We start from the raw sequence: 15074 nt of genomic DNA on the forward strand, positions 1-15074 counted from the left end.
AGAATCGCAATCTGAGTTTAGGGATAGAAGGAGTACTATGGATATGATATTTTTAGCAAGAGAAGTACATCGAACAGGATATGGACTTATACCAGATTTTCAATGATCTAACAAAAGCGTTTGATTCTATCAATGGAATTGCACTTTGGGAGATCCTGAAAAAGCTAGGATGCCCTGAAAAATTTGTAAGAATGCTTAGACAATTTCATGACAAGACAGAAGTGAGAGCTGATGTTGGAGGTACCTTATCAGATCCAATTTCTCTATAAAATGGTGTAAAACAAGGTGATATTTCTGCTCCTGCATTGTTTGCTATGTATTTTGCAATAGTCTTTCAAATAGCTTTTGAAGATTGCACTGAAGGGATCTATATAAGATATAGTTTAAGCATATGCAGTAATGAGTGTTGCATAGCGACCTTTTCTTAATGGAGGTGTTGAAGATATCAAACGATCAGAATTATCACATGGTAGTTCCTCAAGGTTTGAAACCAAAGTGATTTTGATAGTAAATCCCACTCTTGATTCTGTCTTATAGGTCTCCTCTCTACTGCTCCGAAATAAATGATACACAGCAGATTTCTCTACCAAATCCCACTTTCCATGAATTTTTGTTTCGGCTAACTCTACGACATTCATGTCGCTGTAACTCTTTTTCAACAAGCGCGGATCTCTTCTCCGGACGAGATTTCAGACAATCATTGTCTAACGTTCGAACATTCCAACATCCTATATTCTTAACCTGAATTTACTCACAGTTGCAAGATGACGACCAGATCCAGGTTGTCGTGCCCTGGGACACCTTGATGGAAATGACAAATTCTTGAGGTAAGAAAGTGTGTGGGGAGAGACAGTAGAGGACATCAGTCATTCTACCAATTAGAGCAGAGTAAATTGGTTGGCGGAGGGAGAGAGAGGGAGATAGTGAGAGATAGTGAGAGAGAGAGAGAGAGAGAGAGAGAGAGAGAGAGAGAGAGAGAGAGAGAGAGAGAGGAACTGTGTGAGATGGTTCCAACGAGGCCAACGAGGCAGCTGAATTATACTGAATCCTGTAATTGAGATCAGGTGGAGAACACATGACAGCGTTATTCATGTTTGAGCATGCATTTATAACATCGACAACACCAACAATAACAAAACTTCGCCAACAACGGCAAACAACAACAACAACAGCAGCAATAATGATAGCACTAGTCGTAACAAGTATGTCGGGAGAGAGATTTATTTTATGCATCGGTGATCAAAAACTCAAGACTGATACACGTATTGTGCACAACAAATATATATCGGATAATCTAGATGAAAAGAGAGAGAGAGGAAGAGATGGAGAATAGATTTTTTTATGTAAGACAGAGAGAGAGAGAAGAGTGAGTTAGTGGTTGATTGGATATATAACGTCAAGGGTATAAGAACAGATGGCATTAAACATCATAGCGCTAAAGGTTCAATGATAAATATATATGAACCACAACACTAAATTCTTAATCTATGAGATCCAACGCCGATAATGAAAGGTGGCGGGGAGGCATGGACGTCGAAAAATTCAGTCGAGCCAACTCCAGTACGTGGTTGATACTTATTTTGTCGACCCCAGAATGATGGAAAGTGAAGATGCTACAAAATATGGATAGATTATCCTGTTCAAGCTATATTATTAGCATTATCCTGCGTTTGAGAATGAAATTATTTCTTTATCTATATATTTTAATACATTTCAACGCTTCAAAAACAAATCTTGTTTGTTGACTTTCAACGTAAGTTGAATTTATCGTATGATAGCATCTTATAAAGCTAGATTTATATATCCAAAAATTGCAGAAGGATTTGTCGCCAGGCAGTTAGATTTAATGGTAAAGCACTTGCTGCATTATCACAGGGATGTGGTGAGTTCGAGTCTCATGGCTGGTCGCCAACAGATTTTTCTACAAAATATGGATAGGTTATCCTGCTAATGCCATATTATTAGCATTATCCTACATTTGAGAATAAAATTATTTCCTTATCTCTATTTTTCAATATTCTTAAGATTAAAAACTTGAAAAATTACAGGACAATTTATTACACTTGGAAAAGTTCAAGACAACTTATCATATATGGTAAAGTGCATAAAAAAAATTTACTTAGAATATTGCAGCTAAGGATAAAATGCGAATACTAAAAATTATTTGATTTTGATTTACAAAGTAACATTATAACTAAAAAACAAAGGTACTATCATTTTGTTAAAATATTGATACACTTGAATACTGAGAAACAGAAGTCCTAATATAACTAAAGCTTTATACAAAGTAGAATAGTATACATGGTAGGCAAATTTATTGTGTAAAAAATAGGCATTGGGTTAAAACTAAAACTGGGAAGACTTGACAATAACTCAGGCAATAATTCAAGCAAATTTTACTGTGAATTTGTTGTTATAGGTAGCTTTTACTGCAATAGATAGCTAATTTTGTATTGTTCTATTTCTTGTACTAATTATGTTCTACTATTATGTTTTATAACCTATTTTCAACTTTCTAATTATTAATTGATAATTAACAAAATGAACATGTTTTAAAGTGCAAGAAATATTTTGAGCTATTTTAAATTTTCAATATAAGTAACACGCACACTCAAGTAGAAGTAATAACTTGTAATAAAAATTTTAGTTTTAATAAAAGCTAATATTTTTTAAATCCAAATATTTTCAAGTCCTGTAACTTGTCCTGTAATTTTCCAGGTTTATAATCTTAAGAATATTATTTCTCTTGCTCGCATTTTTCAATGTAAATATGCATACATTTATGTTTGTATGTGTATGTATATATATATATATATATATATATATATAAATATATATATATATGTATGTATGTATGCGCATACATGTATTTAGGTGTGTATGTGTATGTATGTCCGTCTATATGTATGCATGCGAGTATATATGTATTTATATGTGTATGTATTCGTATGTATGTATCCATGTATGTATGTATGTATGTATGCATAATAATTCCATTCATATTTAGGGTTCTTTAAAGGAATACTAAACTGACTTTGAGGAAGAATGAAAGGCGAATCTAATTTGAGTGCGATATGAACTTAGGATGGTAAGCTTCGTGACTAAATACCGGATGTGATTTTGTCTAACATTTTATTGATTCTTCAAATTCTGGACTTAAATCGAACATTTTCCCCTCGAAATCATTAAACTGAAACACGATCGTTACAAGAGAAGGAAAATCCCTGCCAATTTGCATGTTAACAAGACATTAGCCAATCGATTTATTTTTATATTCGTTTGACGTCTAATGATTTCTAGCGTTGACTGAAAGACACGCATTTGTATGGACAGGTGTCAGAAAGTAAAAATGTTTCAAACACTGTAGTCACAGACAAGTTGTCAGATGGTTCAGTGACGAAAACCAATGAATAAGGTTTAGCAGATAACAAATGAATACAAACATGTTCATACAGGCTACACTAAGAAATCAAAACTGTGAATACAGAATATGGTTTGAAATAATAAAACGTGTCCTTGAAAAGCAACAAAAGCAATAACTGAATCGATATAATGTTGATTTTTAACACCTGCCCTATCTGTATAACTCTGTTGGTAACTTTGGGACCAAATCGGAATAATCCATTAGATGTACAAATTAAAACAAGATTTGAATTATTCAAAAGGTAAAAGCAGGTATAAAGAAATTACAATGAAAAATGCGGACACAAGAAAGTTAATATTCTTAAGTCATTAAACCTGAAAAAGTACAGAACAAGTTTTTTCTTATATCTGGTAAAAGCGTGGGACAAGCATATTTGTATTTAAAATATTGCAGCTAAAGTTAAAATTTTAAAATATTTAGATTTTAAAAGACTGAAAGTAATAGCTTTTATTAGCTACTCTATAATTAAAAAATTAGATCAAATAATAACTGTTAGCAAAAACTAAAACAATTTTTAATAGCCCTATTAAAAATGATTTTTTTCAATTACAAGTATTTAAGAACTACTAAAAGTTTTTAAATAGTATTCAGTTAAAATTTCTATTTTGCTCATCTTTTTGATAAAAAGCGTCACACTGTAATTCATTGATAAAAATATCATAAGTGTGGTCTTTTGGAAATTTCAAAAAAGGTAAATTCAATTGATATGTCTACGGTAGGGTTGTCGCAGTGTCTCGGAATAAAGCGAAGGAGAATGCAAGAAACCCGTCCAATGGCACTGCCAGAAGAAACAGAGGCACGGAAAAATGTGTACCAGTTGAGAACAAAGAAAAGCCGTGCAATGGAAACACCACAAGAAACAGAAGCACAGAGGAATACTGATCGGCTGAGAAAACAGGACTCCAGAAAAAAGCACGACGCCGCCACAAATTCAGCAGCGACAAGCAAACAACCAAATACGATAGCAATCGAGACTTTGTCCGCAAAGAACTGACAATGAGAGAATGGCTATGGAAGATGATGTGGCAGATTTTCATGAGAAAGAACGAAACCCAAGCCTTATGTTGCACTAATGTGGAAACGTTTTTAACAAAACATGCCCTAACTGCAAAGCTTACCTTTGGGGTGCTAATAAAATTACCCTCTGCTGTGACAAAGAAAAAATAAGCAATGACGGAGTTTCACAGATAAAAACAAAACCCCATAATTAATCGCTAAGTACCATGATGTTAATCTATGCGGTCAGATGATTTTGAATAAGATTTATGACTACAATAATTTCCTGGATATGGCTTCACTTGGACTGTATAATCCACCAGTTGGAGCACAGAGTGGTAGCACTTTTATGCCTACTTTCAAGTTGTACCACCGCATCGGAAGTCTCCTGCCAGCGGTAAATAAGAAGCCAGGTCTACGCACAGCTATATTTCGTTGGCACAGAAAATAAGATGAGAAACAGGTTGTCATTCAGAGGAGCTGACGATGACATTAATGAGAACATCCTGCTAGACTTGCAGACAGCACTGCATATGCACAATCCACATGTCAATAGTTTTAAACAAACTATTGATATAATTCAGGAATACTTTGCACCAGGAAAATGTTCTACCGGTGATATTATTATATGTCATAACAAACGGTTTATCCCAACTGGGTCACATGAGAGAACCTATAATGCAACGATTGCATCAGAAGTTGAGGTGGTCATAGTGGGAGGTGATACCAATAATCCAAACATTAAACCTGCGGATGTTGTTGTGCAGAACAGAGAGAGAGCAATGGGAAGTTAGACTACATAAGTCAAACCCCCAGAAGCTATGACCCTCTTCATTATGTATTCAGTTTCCCTATGGGGAAGATGGCTGGAACATGCTCTTGAAAGACAATGACCAAAGCAAAAACATCACTGAATGGGATTTTTATTCTTATCGGCTTCAGGTAAGAAAGGGCAAGTTCAATGACATAATGAAAAGTAGATGGTTGATGCAACAATATGCAGTAAATCAATATGCAAATATAGAGCAAGATCGATTACACTTCCTGAAACCGTATCAGAAAGGGCCTAAGGCTGAAAAGGGCCAGGGCCTTCTGGATGCTCTTGCAAATGCTGACATGAATGACGTAGGGTCTAAAGATCATTCTTCCGCCATCACACACTGGTTCTCCTCGAATTTACAGGGAGTGTTTCGAAGCTGGAATGACTCTGGTGAGAGAGTTTGGAAAGCCAGACTACTCCATCACTATGGCAACCAACCCAAAGTGGACTAAGATAAAGGAAGCCCTGTTTGAAGATGAACGATCACAGGATCGAACTGACATTACAGACAGGGTGTTTGAAATGAAGTACGACTCTCTGAAGTATGATTTGTTAAAGAAGAATGTCTTGGGAAAAGTAGTAGCACATGCCTCTACAATTGAATGGCAGAAGACAAGTCTTCCCCATGTCCATATATTGCTCTTTATGGCTGCTACAGATAAGCCAAGAACGCCAGAAATCATATATCGAGTGCTTGTATGTGGGGAGATAACAGATAAGCATATGAACCCAGGACTATTGGAAACTGTTGTAGAAATCAACATTCACGGATCATGTGGATGCCATAATCCAAATCGTCCATGTATGGATGGTGATCCACCAAAAGGAACAAAATCATTTCCCAAACAATGCAGAAGTACCACATTTATGAGTGATGAAGACTATCCACGTTACAGACGTCAGTCACCGACCGCTGGAAGTAGGAAACATATTATTAGAACTAGCCAGACATCTACTGAAGTAAATAATAGCTTCATAGTGTCATAAAAAGACATTCCTATCTCTCCGATACAACTGTCATTTAAATGTTGAGGTTGTGCACACCGTACTGGCGGTGAAATATCTTTTCGAGTTACCTCACGAAAGGACCCGATAGGGTCAGTGTTCAAATTCAATCAAATAGTACTGATGAAACAATAGGAAAGCCTCAATTCAAGCCTTAACGTGGTTGACAATGAAATTGTCACTTACCAAAATGCAAGATACATCTCGTCTGGTGAGACAATTTGGAAGACATTCAAATCTTTAATTCATTCCAGACAACCCACTGTCATATATCTTTCATGCCATTTGAAAAATCAGCAATCTCTTACTTTTGATGATGAGCTGCCTGAAAACTTTGAGCTTGCAGCAAAAGCAATTTCGACTGAGTTTTTTTCACATTAAATAAGAATGACTCAGACACCAGAGACAAGCCATATGCTGAAATTACAAAGTATTACCTTTGGAATGAAAAAGAGAAGTGGCAAAAGAGGAAAATGGGATCAATCATGGAAGATGGAAAGTATGAAACCAGTACTATTGGTCTCATTGCCATTGTCGCTTACCAATGTTCGGCAGAAGGAATCGTATTACATGAGGATGCTGCTGCATCAAGTCAAAGATCCCCAATCATACGCTGACTTACGGACTGATAATGGTGATGTATGTTTCAACTAGCAAGATGCGTGCACAAAGCTGGGACTTTTACATGACGATGACGAAATCATTGGAACATTAGATGAAGCCAAACATTACTGTTTCAGTGACCAGCTGACACACGTATTTTGTACTGTTCTCCTTACCTGTCGGCCACGTGACGCCAAAGGTTTATGGGAGAGATACAAGGATGCATTGTGCGATGACAAAAAAGGCAAAAGCACGTGGGAAACCAACAGAATTCTTTTACAATAATGTCCTGCTTTCCATCAAAGTAAGATTGGCCAGAGAAGAAATAACAATGTCAAATCTTGGTCTTCTAGAGCCAGATTTTATAAGTGAACCAGTTCTGCTCAATATTGCTAAAGCTGCTCTCTGTGACCGTATTTTCGAGAGGTATCCAACACTAAATGCTGAACAGAAGTATGTTTTTTGACCAAGTTGTTGGATCAGTTATAAACAAGGAGGGGGAAATATTTTGCATGAACGCGGGTGGTGGCTCTGGGAAGACTTACACAATCAATCTGATTCTCGCTGAAGTTCGGTCATAAGGTCATATTGCTGTTGCCACTGCAGTCTCTGGATTTGCTGCCACCCTGCTGGAAAATGGGCGAACTTTGCACTCCAGATGCAGTATTCCATTGCGAATTACAGAAGAATGTATGTGCCATATGAAAATAAGTGATTCCAGAGGTAATTGATGAGGTTACAATGGGCCAGAGGCACGTCTATGATTGTGTTGATCGCAGTCCTAGAGAAGTTTGACAACAACCAGATAAGCTGTTTGGCGGTCTGACTATTTTGTTTTCTGGAGAATGGAAGCAGATCTTGCGCTTGGTGCAAAGAGGTTACAGAGTCCAGATTGTTCATGCCACATTAAAACAGTCATACATTTCCATGTCCAAAGCTTTCAGTTGTCTGTCAATATGAGAGTCCGAAATTCTTGCGGTGTTGACACTACTTTCGCACCCTATCTTGACCAGCTGGGGAATAGAACATTTTCTCTCAATAAAGAAATTGGTGAATACAAAGTATCTATAGTCCCACTGCATTTGATTGACTCTACAAGGCTACAGGATCTTTGTGAAGTGGTCTTCAGGGCTATTGAGGATAAATATAGAGAGGGTCTATGGATAAGCAGCAGAGCCATCATTATTCCTACAAACAAGGCTGCTGAAAAAGTAATAAAGTTGTCATGTCAAAACTTCTACAAGGATATAGTAGAACTTATCAAAGCTGTGATACTTTATACGAAAACGAGACTGAGTTCCCGCCGGAACTGATCAATGATCTCAACTCATCAGGATTTCCACCATACATTTTGGTTTTGAAGAAGTACTCTTCAATTATGCTGCTCAGAAACCTTGATCCAGCAGGAGGTCACTGTAACGGAACAAGATATATGGTCGTGAATTTGCACAACCACCTTATTGAAGCAGATGTGGCCGATGGGACACATGCTGGAATCCGAATAATGATACCACGAATTCCACTGACCACCACTGAAGACTATCCGTTCTCATTTTCCAGGAAGCAGTTTCCTCTGAAACTGGGTTTTGAAAGGACAAATCCCAAGGTCAGACTTAAGAAACAGTTGGAATTTACCCGCCAACACCTATGTTCATCCATGACCAGTGCTATGTTGCCAATAGCACGATCGGTTCTGGGAACAATGTGCATATATTGGCTTTGGACTCAAAGTATAAGGGTATGAATGGAATATACACTGACAAAGTTGTCTTTTAGGAAATTCTATAAGAAAATTATAGTAGGATTCACATTTTACTTCCAAACTACAAACAGGAGTGTAGATATGTAAGTAACTGAATCGACCGACTGGAGGGCGGTGGTTCGGCTAGTTTCTATAATTTTGAAATTTTATCACTTTTCATTCTGAACTCGACAAAGACAAGCTATCTGTCGAAATATCGTTCAACCAATAAAATATCGACTGCAGTCGCATCGCGCTCTTCCTCTTGACTAGGAAGAAGAAGAAGAAGAAGAAGAAGAAGAAGAAGAAGAAGAAGAAGAAGAAGAAGAAGAAGAAGAAGAAGAAGAAGAAGAAGAAGATGTGCGAAAGACACGTGCGAAATCAACGTCGAAAACTTTACAAATTATAAAATATAAGTGGAAGAAAACAGTAAATTCATAAATTGATTTAATTATGCATACACTCGAACGTCTATACATTCATATATTAATACCCATAGGACTACACATACACCCAATGTTTACACAACTACGTGAAATTTACAGGACACACATACAAGTATATGACAGCACGTGTCGCAAACGAAACAAAACTATAACAATACAATTTTCTTCGAACTAACACAGAGTGAATAATTTATAAGTTTTAAATAACTGCAACGAAACTATGCCCGGAGATAAATCTGTCAACAACAACGAATACATACAGACGAATACAGATCTGTTTGCCTTTAAAAGCGATGTTACGAGCAATGCTTTCATTCAGAGAACATCTTGTCTCAAAATGTTAACGCAAAACAAACAGATCCTACCTTAATATTAACGTCCAAACGCATCATGCCTCAAAGATAACAAAGCAATATACACACAGGATCGTTCGTCACCAGAGCTAACATGGGCCGCGCACGCCAGTGAGGGACCAGACTGGGTGTGAAAAATCAGATACTGGTTCAAATCTTTCCATGACGCAGGAGCTCGAAATGCCCCACAACCGGAATATTCCATCAAATGGCCATCCAAGCTCGTCATCAAATAACCAAAAGAAAAAGAATGAAAAATGGTCATTGGGAGATAAATCTAATACTGGACAAACCTACCTAAACTGAAGAGAGGAGCATCTTGAAGTAAGATCTTATATAGTAACAACCTTGCCAACGTCAGAAGAAATGAAGATGCAGGTAAAGAAGATACTACTGTGGAAATAATTACAGACTAACCCAGGTCTGATGAAAATGCGGTAATGATAATAAGAGTCAATGTAACTTATAAGCAAAGTGAAATACTCTCTGAACCAAGCATAAACACCAAGGCAGATGAAAATCAAATAGATGAAGAAAGTAAAACAGAAATTGACCCAACTGAACTGGAGGATCTAAGCAATCTAATCCTGATAGAATGGCTGAAAATTAAAGAAACTGGTATGAATGAGCGTGACACTCTCCCGCAAATTCACAACTCTAACCAAAACCTGAAAGTAATTGGTAAAATCCGTCTTGCACTTAAAGATATATTCTCAGCTGAAGATGTTGACATTACACGGGCATTGAAGTCCCCGAGTATCAGCAGCTTGCTATTCTTTAGGAACTGACCGTAGCACTTTGGTGAGGTTCTGATAGAACAATTCTCTCTGCTCCAGAGTGTAGGTCGCAGTTGGGGCTTAAGCACTGATGAGTGTCAGGTGCATCTTGCCTTGGAGAGGAGTTCTCATCACCATCAGGCGATCGCTGATTCCTCTTGAGAGGGATTCCATGTTCTTGACGAGGGCGGTGCGAATGGAAAAGCCAACTCCTACTTCCCTGCGTTCATCCGCTGCCTTCCTTAACCAAAAGAAAGTGTATCTAGCCCCAGCCTCGGTGATCTCCCCGTGACGGCGAGGCGTGTTTCGCTGAGGGCAGCAATATCAATGCTGTATCTCTGCAGTTCACAACCCACAAGTGCTGTTCGACGTTCTGGTCTGTCACAGTTTTGGTTGTCCATGTGTGTCCTGATGCTCCAGGCTCCAACACATAAAGTACTTTTCGGGCGGGAAGATTCTGGATTCATCTTTCGTATTTCTTTCATGTTTCGACCGAGTGGTATATGACCAGTTAGCGGCGGTATGCTGGCAGGATGAGATGAGGCAAGCTTTCTTTAGGTCACCTTTTCTAGACTCTTCCCCCTAAGGGGGCGAGCAGTGATATCCCTGAAGAGGGCTCCTCCGTCGTCAGAGTGGCTGCCGAACTATGCCCTTGCCCCAGTAGGTTGCAGAACGACAACCCGAGTGTAGGTACATGGCTAGCAGCTCCCAGCGCTATCCTGCACCTGCCACCACCACCACGCGCCCATCGCCTCAGGACTTGAAAGAAGAAGAAGTAGAGGGGGTGGAGTCACTGAATCCTGGGCAAGGGAACTGTGGAGGCCTTGGGTTGCGCAAGCCCACCCCACCCCCCTCTCGGTCCAGCTGATCTAGCCAGGCGGGACGCAGGATGATACATCCTAGCCACGACTGGACTGCAGGCGCTGCTGGAGATGATAGACTTCATTACCTAACTGCCTTATGGGCTCCACTCTGGCTTTGGATACGGTTTACTCCCTAGCCTTTGATTAACCAAAAAAACCTACCCGCAAGGCAGCAGGAGACTCTTGGAGAGCGGGAACGTCACACTACCCGTACAGGACCAGAAGGATCTGCCCACTGCCTAAACGATATATACAATTTAAACAAAAAAGAACTCAGTATATACAATACATACACACAGGGAGTCCAAAATTCAACACACAAACACCCCACAAACACATATAGTTGAATGGCCGTTGACTACGTCGTAGTACCTCCACTCTCTTACAGGTCTTACTGTTTTGTCCCGTAGGGTGTTCAACAAGCACCGACCTTACCAAGCAAGCCTGGTGGAGTTGGCAGTTTAGTCGCCGACGACCCGACCATGGAACGTGTGGTACTGGGCTACATGGTGCCTGTAGCACTCGAGAGCCATGCTCTTCCGCGCCCTATCAAAGTCTGATGCTGGTGTCACTATTCGCTACAGATGTGACGGCCGATTCTTTGACCTCAGACGTCTGAAGGCAAAAACCAAAGTCCTGGGCGCCGTAGTGAGAGACTTCCTGTTTGCAGACGATTGTGCGCTTGCAGCATTGAATGAACCAGACCTGCTGCAAGAACTTGACACTTGTCTCGCACAAGCAGCAAAAGCCTTCGGACTGACCATTAGCCTGCGAAACACTGAAATGATGCTTCAGCCTGCACCTGGCATGACACCTCCTGAGTCTCAGATTAGATTGAAGGCACAACCCTGAACAACGTGGAGAGCTTTACATACCTGGGAAGCTGTCTGTCCTCAAGCTGCAGCATGGACAAAGATGTCTCCATGAGGCTTGCAAAGGCAGGAGCTTCGTTTGGCAGACTTTGGACATGTGTGTGGGCCGAACGAAGCATTAGACTTTCCATCAAGCTGGCAGTCTATACGGCAGTCGTCATCACCTCTCTGCTCTACGGCTGTGGGACATGGATGCTGTATAGGAGGCAAATGCGAGTACTTGACTAGTTCCATCTCTGCTGCTTGCGACGAATCATGTGAATTTCCTGGGAGGACAGAGTCTCCAACACTGAGGTGCTTCGCAGAGCCTAAATGCCCAGGATCGAAGCCCTCATCATGAAGGCCCAACTCCGGTGGGTCGGACATGTAGTCCGAATGGACGACGCGCATCTACCAAAGATGATCTTCTTCTCTGAGCTGGCTTCTGGAGTAAGAAACCCTGGAAGGCCACTGGGGCGATACAAGGACAGTGTGAAAACTTCCCTTGAGGCCTGCGGCATTTCAGCTCGTGGCTAAGAATCGCTTGCCTCTGACCGCAGCACCTGGCGTCCAGCTGTCCAAAAGGGTGTTAGGCTGTTCGAGGAAAAGCGCCTCAAGAGCCTGGACCAGAAGCGACAAGCCCGAAAAGAGAGGATCTCCAATCCTACTTCTGCTGTTACCTGCCCAACATGTGGCCACGTCTGCGCGTCCGCCTTTGGGTTCCGCTCTCACCTCTGGCGTCACTGATGTCACTGTCAAACTCCAACAGACTTCCATCATATCATGAGGGGCTGTATGAATGTATGTTGGTCTGTGTGCATATTGTGTATGGGTGGGGGGGTGCTATGTGTGCATATTATATGAGATTATATGCTCTGTTTGTTGGTGTGTATGTTTGTTATGTGTATTGGTATGCGTGTACAGTTTGTGTGTGTGTATGCTATGTGCGTCCGTTGTGTGCATATTATGTGAGTGTGTATGCTCTGTTTGTTGGTTAATGTGTATATTTTGTGGAGGTGATTATGGTATGTGTGTTGCTGTGTTTCTATATTGTTTGCGTGTGTGTGTGTATTATGTGGGAGTGTGTGCTATGTGAGTTGGTCTGTGTGTATATTATTTGGGGGGTGTGCTATGTGAGTTGGTGTGCGTATATATTTTGAAGGGGTGTATGCTATGTGTGTTGGTGCGTGTGTACATTTTGTGGGAAGTGTGTGTTTGTGGGGGGAATTACAACCGTGTTTCGTTGTCTGCTACCACAACAGCTCCTTTATAGGATCCAGTTAGCTCAAGACATCATTAGGAGGAACCACGTCCGGTTTCGGCCCCTGATCCTCTACTGTTTTGACGTGGAGGGGCCCGCCCCCTTTCGGATGTGTCTTCTTTCTTTTGTTTCCTGTCCTCTTCGATGTATCGTCAGCGAGTGCCATCCGGTGACTGACGAACTTGTCAAATTTTTCCCTTTAAATACCTGCCGCCAGTCTCCAGCTTGCAGCCCCAGCAAGTTGTCACGTGATACTGTCTCACCTTAACTGACTAGTGAAGGCGCGTAGTTTTAGCCCGCGCATTCTCTAAACGACCGTCACCTGTCATTCAGCGAAGCTGATTCAGTGTCAGCTTGTCTCACCTAGTGATGTTATTTCCTGCCGGCATGTTATAACTTTCAAGCCATTTTCGGTCTTCCCGCTTCAGCCATATATAGAAGCTGGCTTTTTCCACCGCCTACTGTACTCTTCTTATTAGTTTTCTATTACATTGGCTCCAGTACTCAACTGGTACTTATTTTAGCGACCCCGAAGGGATGAAAAGCAAAGTCATCCTCGGTGGAATTTGAACTCGGAACATAAAGACAGACGAAATACTGTTAATGATTTTGTCTGGCGCATATTTAAATGCGGGTGAGCTAACAAAATCGTTAGCACGCCGGACGAAATGGTTAGCGGCATTTCGTTCGTTTTTACGTTCTGAGTTCAAATTTCGCCAAGGTCGACTTTGCCTTTTATTCCTTTCAGGGTCGATAAAATAGGTACCAGTCACATACTGACATCGATGTATTCGACTTATTCACTCATCATAAATTATTGGCCTTGTTCTAAAATTTGAAACGAATATTAAGAATATATTATTATTGTTATTATTATTATTATTATTAAGCATGTTATTTTCGCTCATAATTCTTAATTTCTCTTTTTTCTTTTTTTTTTCTAAATTTTCCCGACTTGATTGGTGTAAAGAAATTTAATTTTGTCTCCACTAACCAAACACATCTAAAGAAAGTTGAAGAATTGTTAGAACGAAGCCAAAAATTAATATTGCGAATCTCTTAAGAGCAGGAACAGGTTGACAAGAGTTGTTTCCCTTTAATTGCTTTTTCTACAAAATTATGCAAAGAATAGTTTTTAAATATAGTAAGACCTCGATATACGAGTTAATTTGTACTTGGAAACCGCTCCTAAAACAAAAACTCGTAAAGCAGAGCAATAATTTTCCATAGTAGCAATGTTATAAACCGTAATTCGTTCCCAGAAAAATATTTTATCTATAAAATATATAATACTCGTAAATAAATGGCAATAAGCACCAAGTTTTGTCAGTGAACAAACAGGCCGTGGTTTTGAAGACGAAGAAAATATTTTGACACAAATGAAAATTAAATTAACGGTTTTTGTGTGTTCTTGGATGGCTTACAAATATCTTCCATGCTGCAATTGTTTTTTTTTTGTTTTAGCACATGATCTCAGATCAAGTCACTTGCTATGCAAATACATCTCCGTAAATGTAAAGAATATTTTATGTAAAGTGAAAAGAATGTCAAGATCATTTGTAAATAAAACTATTCGCCAGCAAGAATATATATATTGGCTTCAAATTTTGGCACAAGGCCAGTTACATCAGTGTTCAACTCGTGTTTATTTTATCGACCCCGAAAGGATGAAAGGCAAAGCCGATCCCGACGGTCTTTGAACTCAGAACGCAAAGTCGGAAGAAATGTCGCTAAGCATTTTCCCCGGCGCCATAACGATTTTACCTACTTGCCGCCTTTAAATATATAAATTTTGGTTTCAGATTTTTCGCACAAGGCCAGCATTTCGATGGAGTAGTTAAGTCTATTACACTGACTCCAGTACTCAACTGGTACTTATTTTAGCGACCCCGAAGGGATGAAAAGCAAAGTCATCCTCGGTGGAATTTGAACTCG

At 39.8% G+C, this 15074-nt stretch overlaps 1 protein-coding gene across 1 annotated transcript; it reads left to right on the plus strand.

Annotated features, from left to right (window-relative positions):
- Nucleotides 1-8073: 8073 nt before the first annotated feature.
- LOC115221045 lies at nt 8074-8592 on the plus strand. Its single transcript, XM_029791259.1, has one exon. It carries the CDS (start codon nt 8074-8076, stop codon nt 8590-8592), a length of 519 nt encoding a protein of 172 aa, XP_029647119.1.
- The last annotated feature ends 6482 nt before the right edge of the window (nt 8593-15074 follow it).

Source organism: Octopus sinensis, linkage group LG17 (assembly GCF_006345805.1).
Source record: "Octopus sinensis linkage group LG17, ASM634580v1, whole genome shotgun sequence".
In the NCBI taxonomy this organism is placed as follows: domain Eukaryota; kingdom Metazoa; phylum Mollusca; class Cephalopoda; order Octopoda; family Octopodidae; genus Octopus; species Octopus sinensis.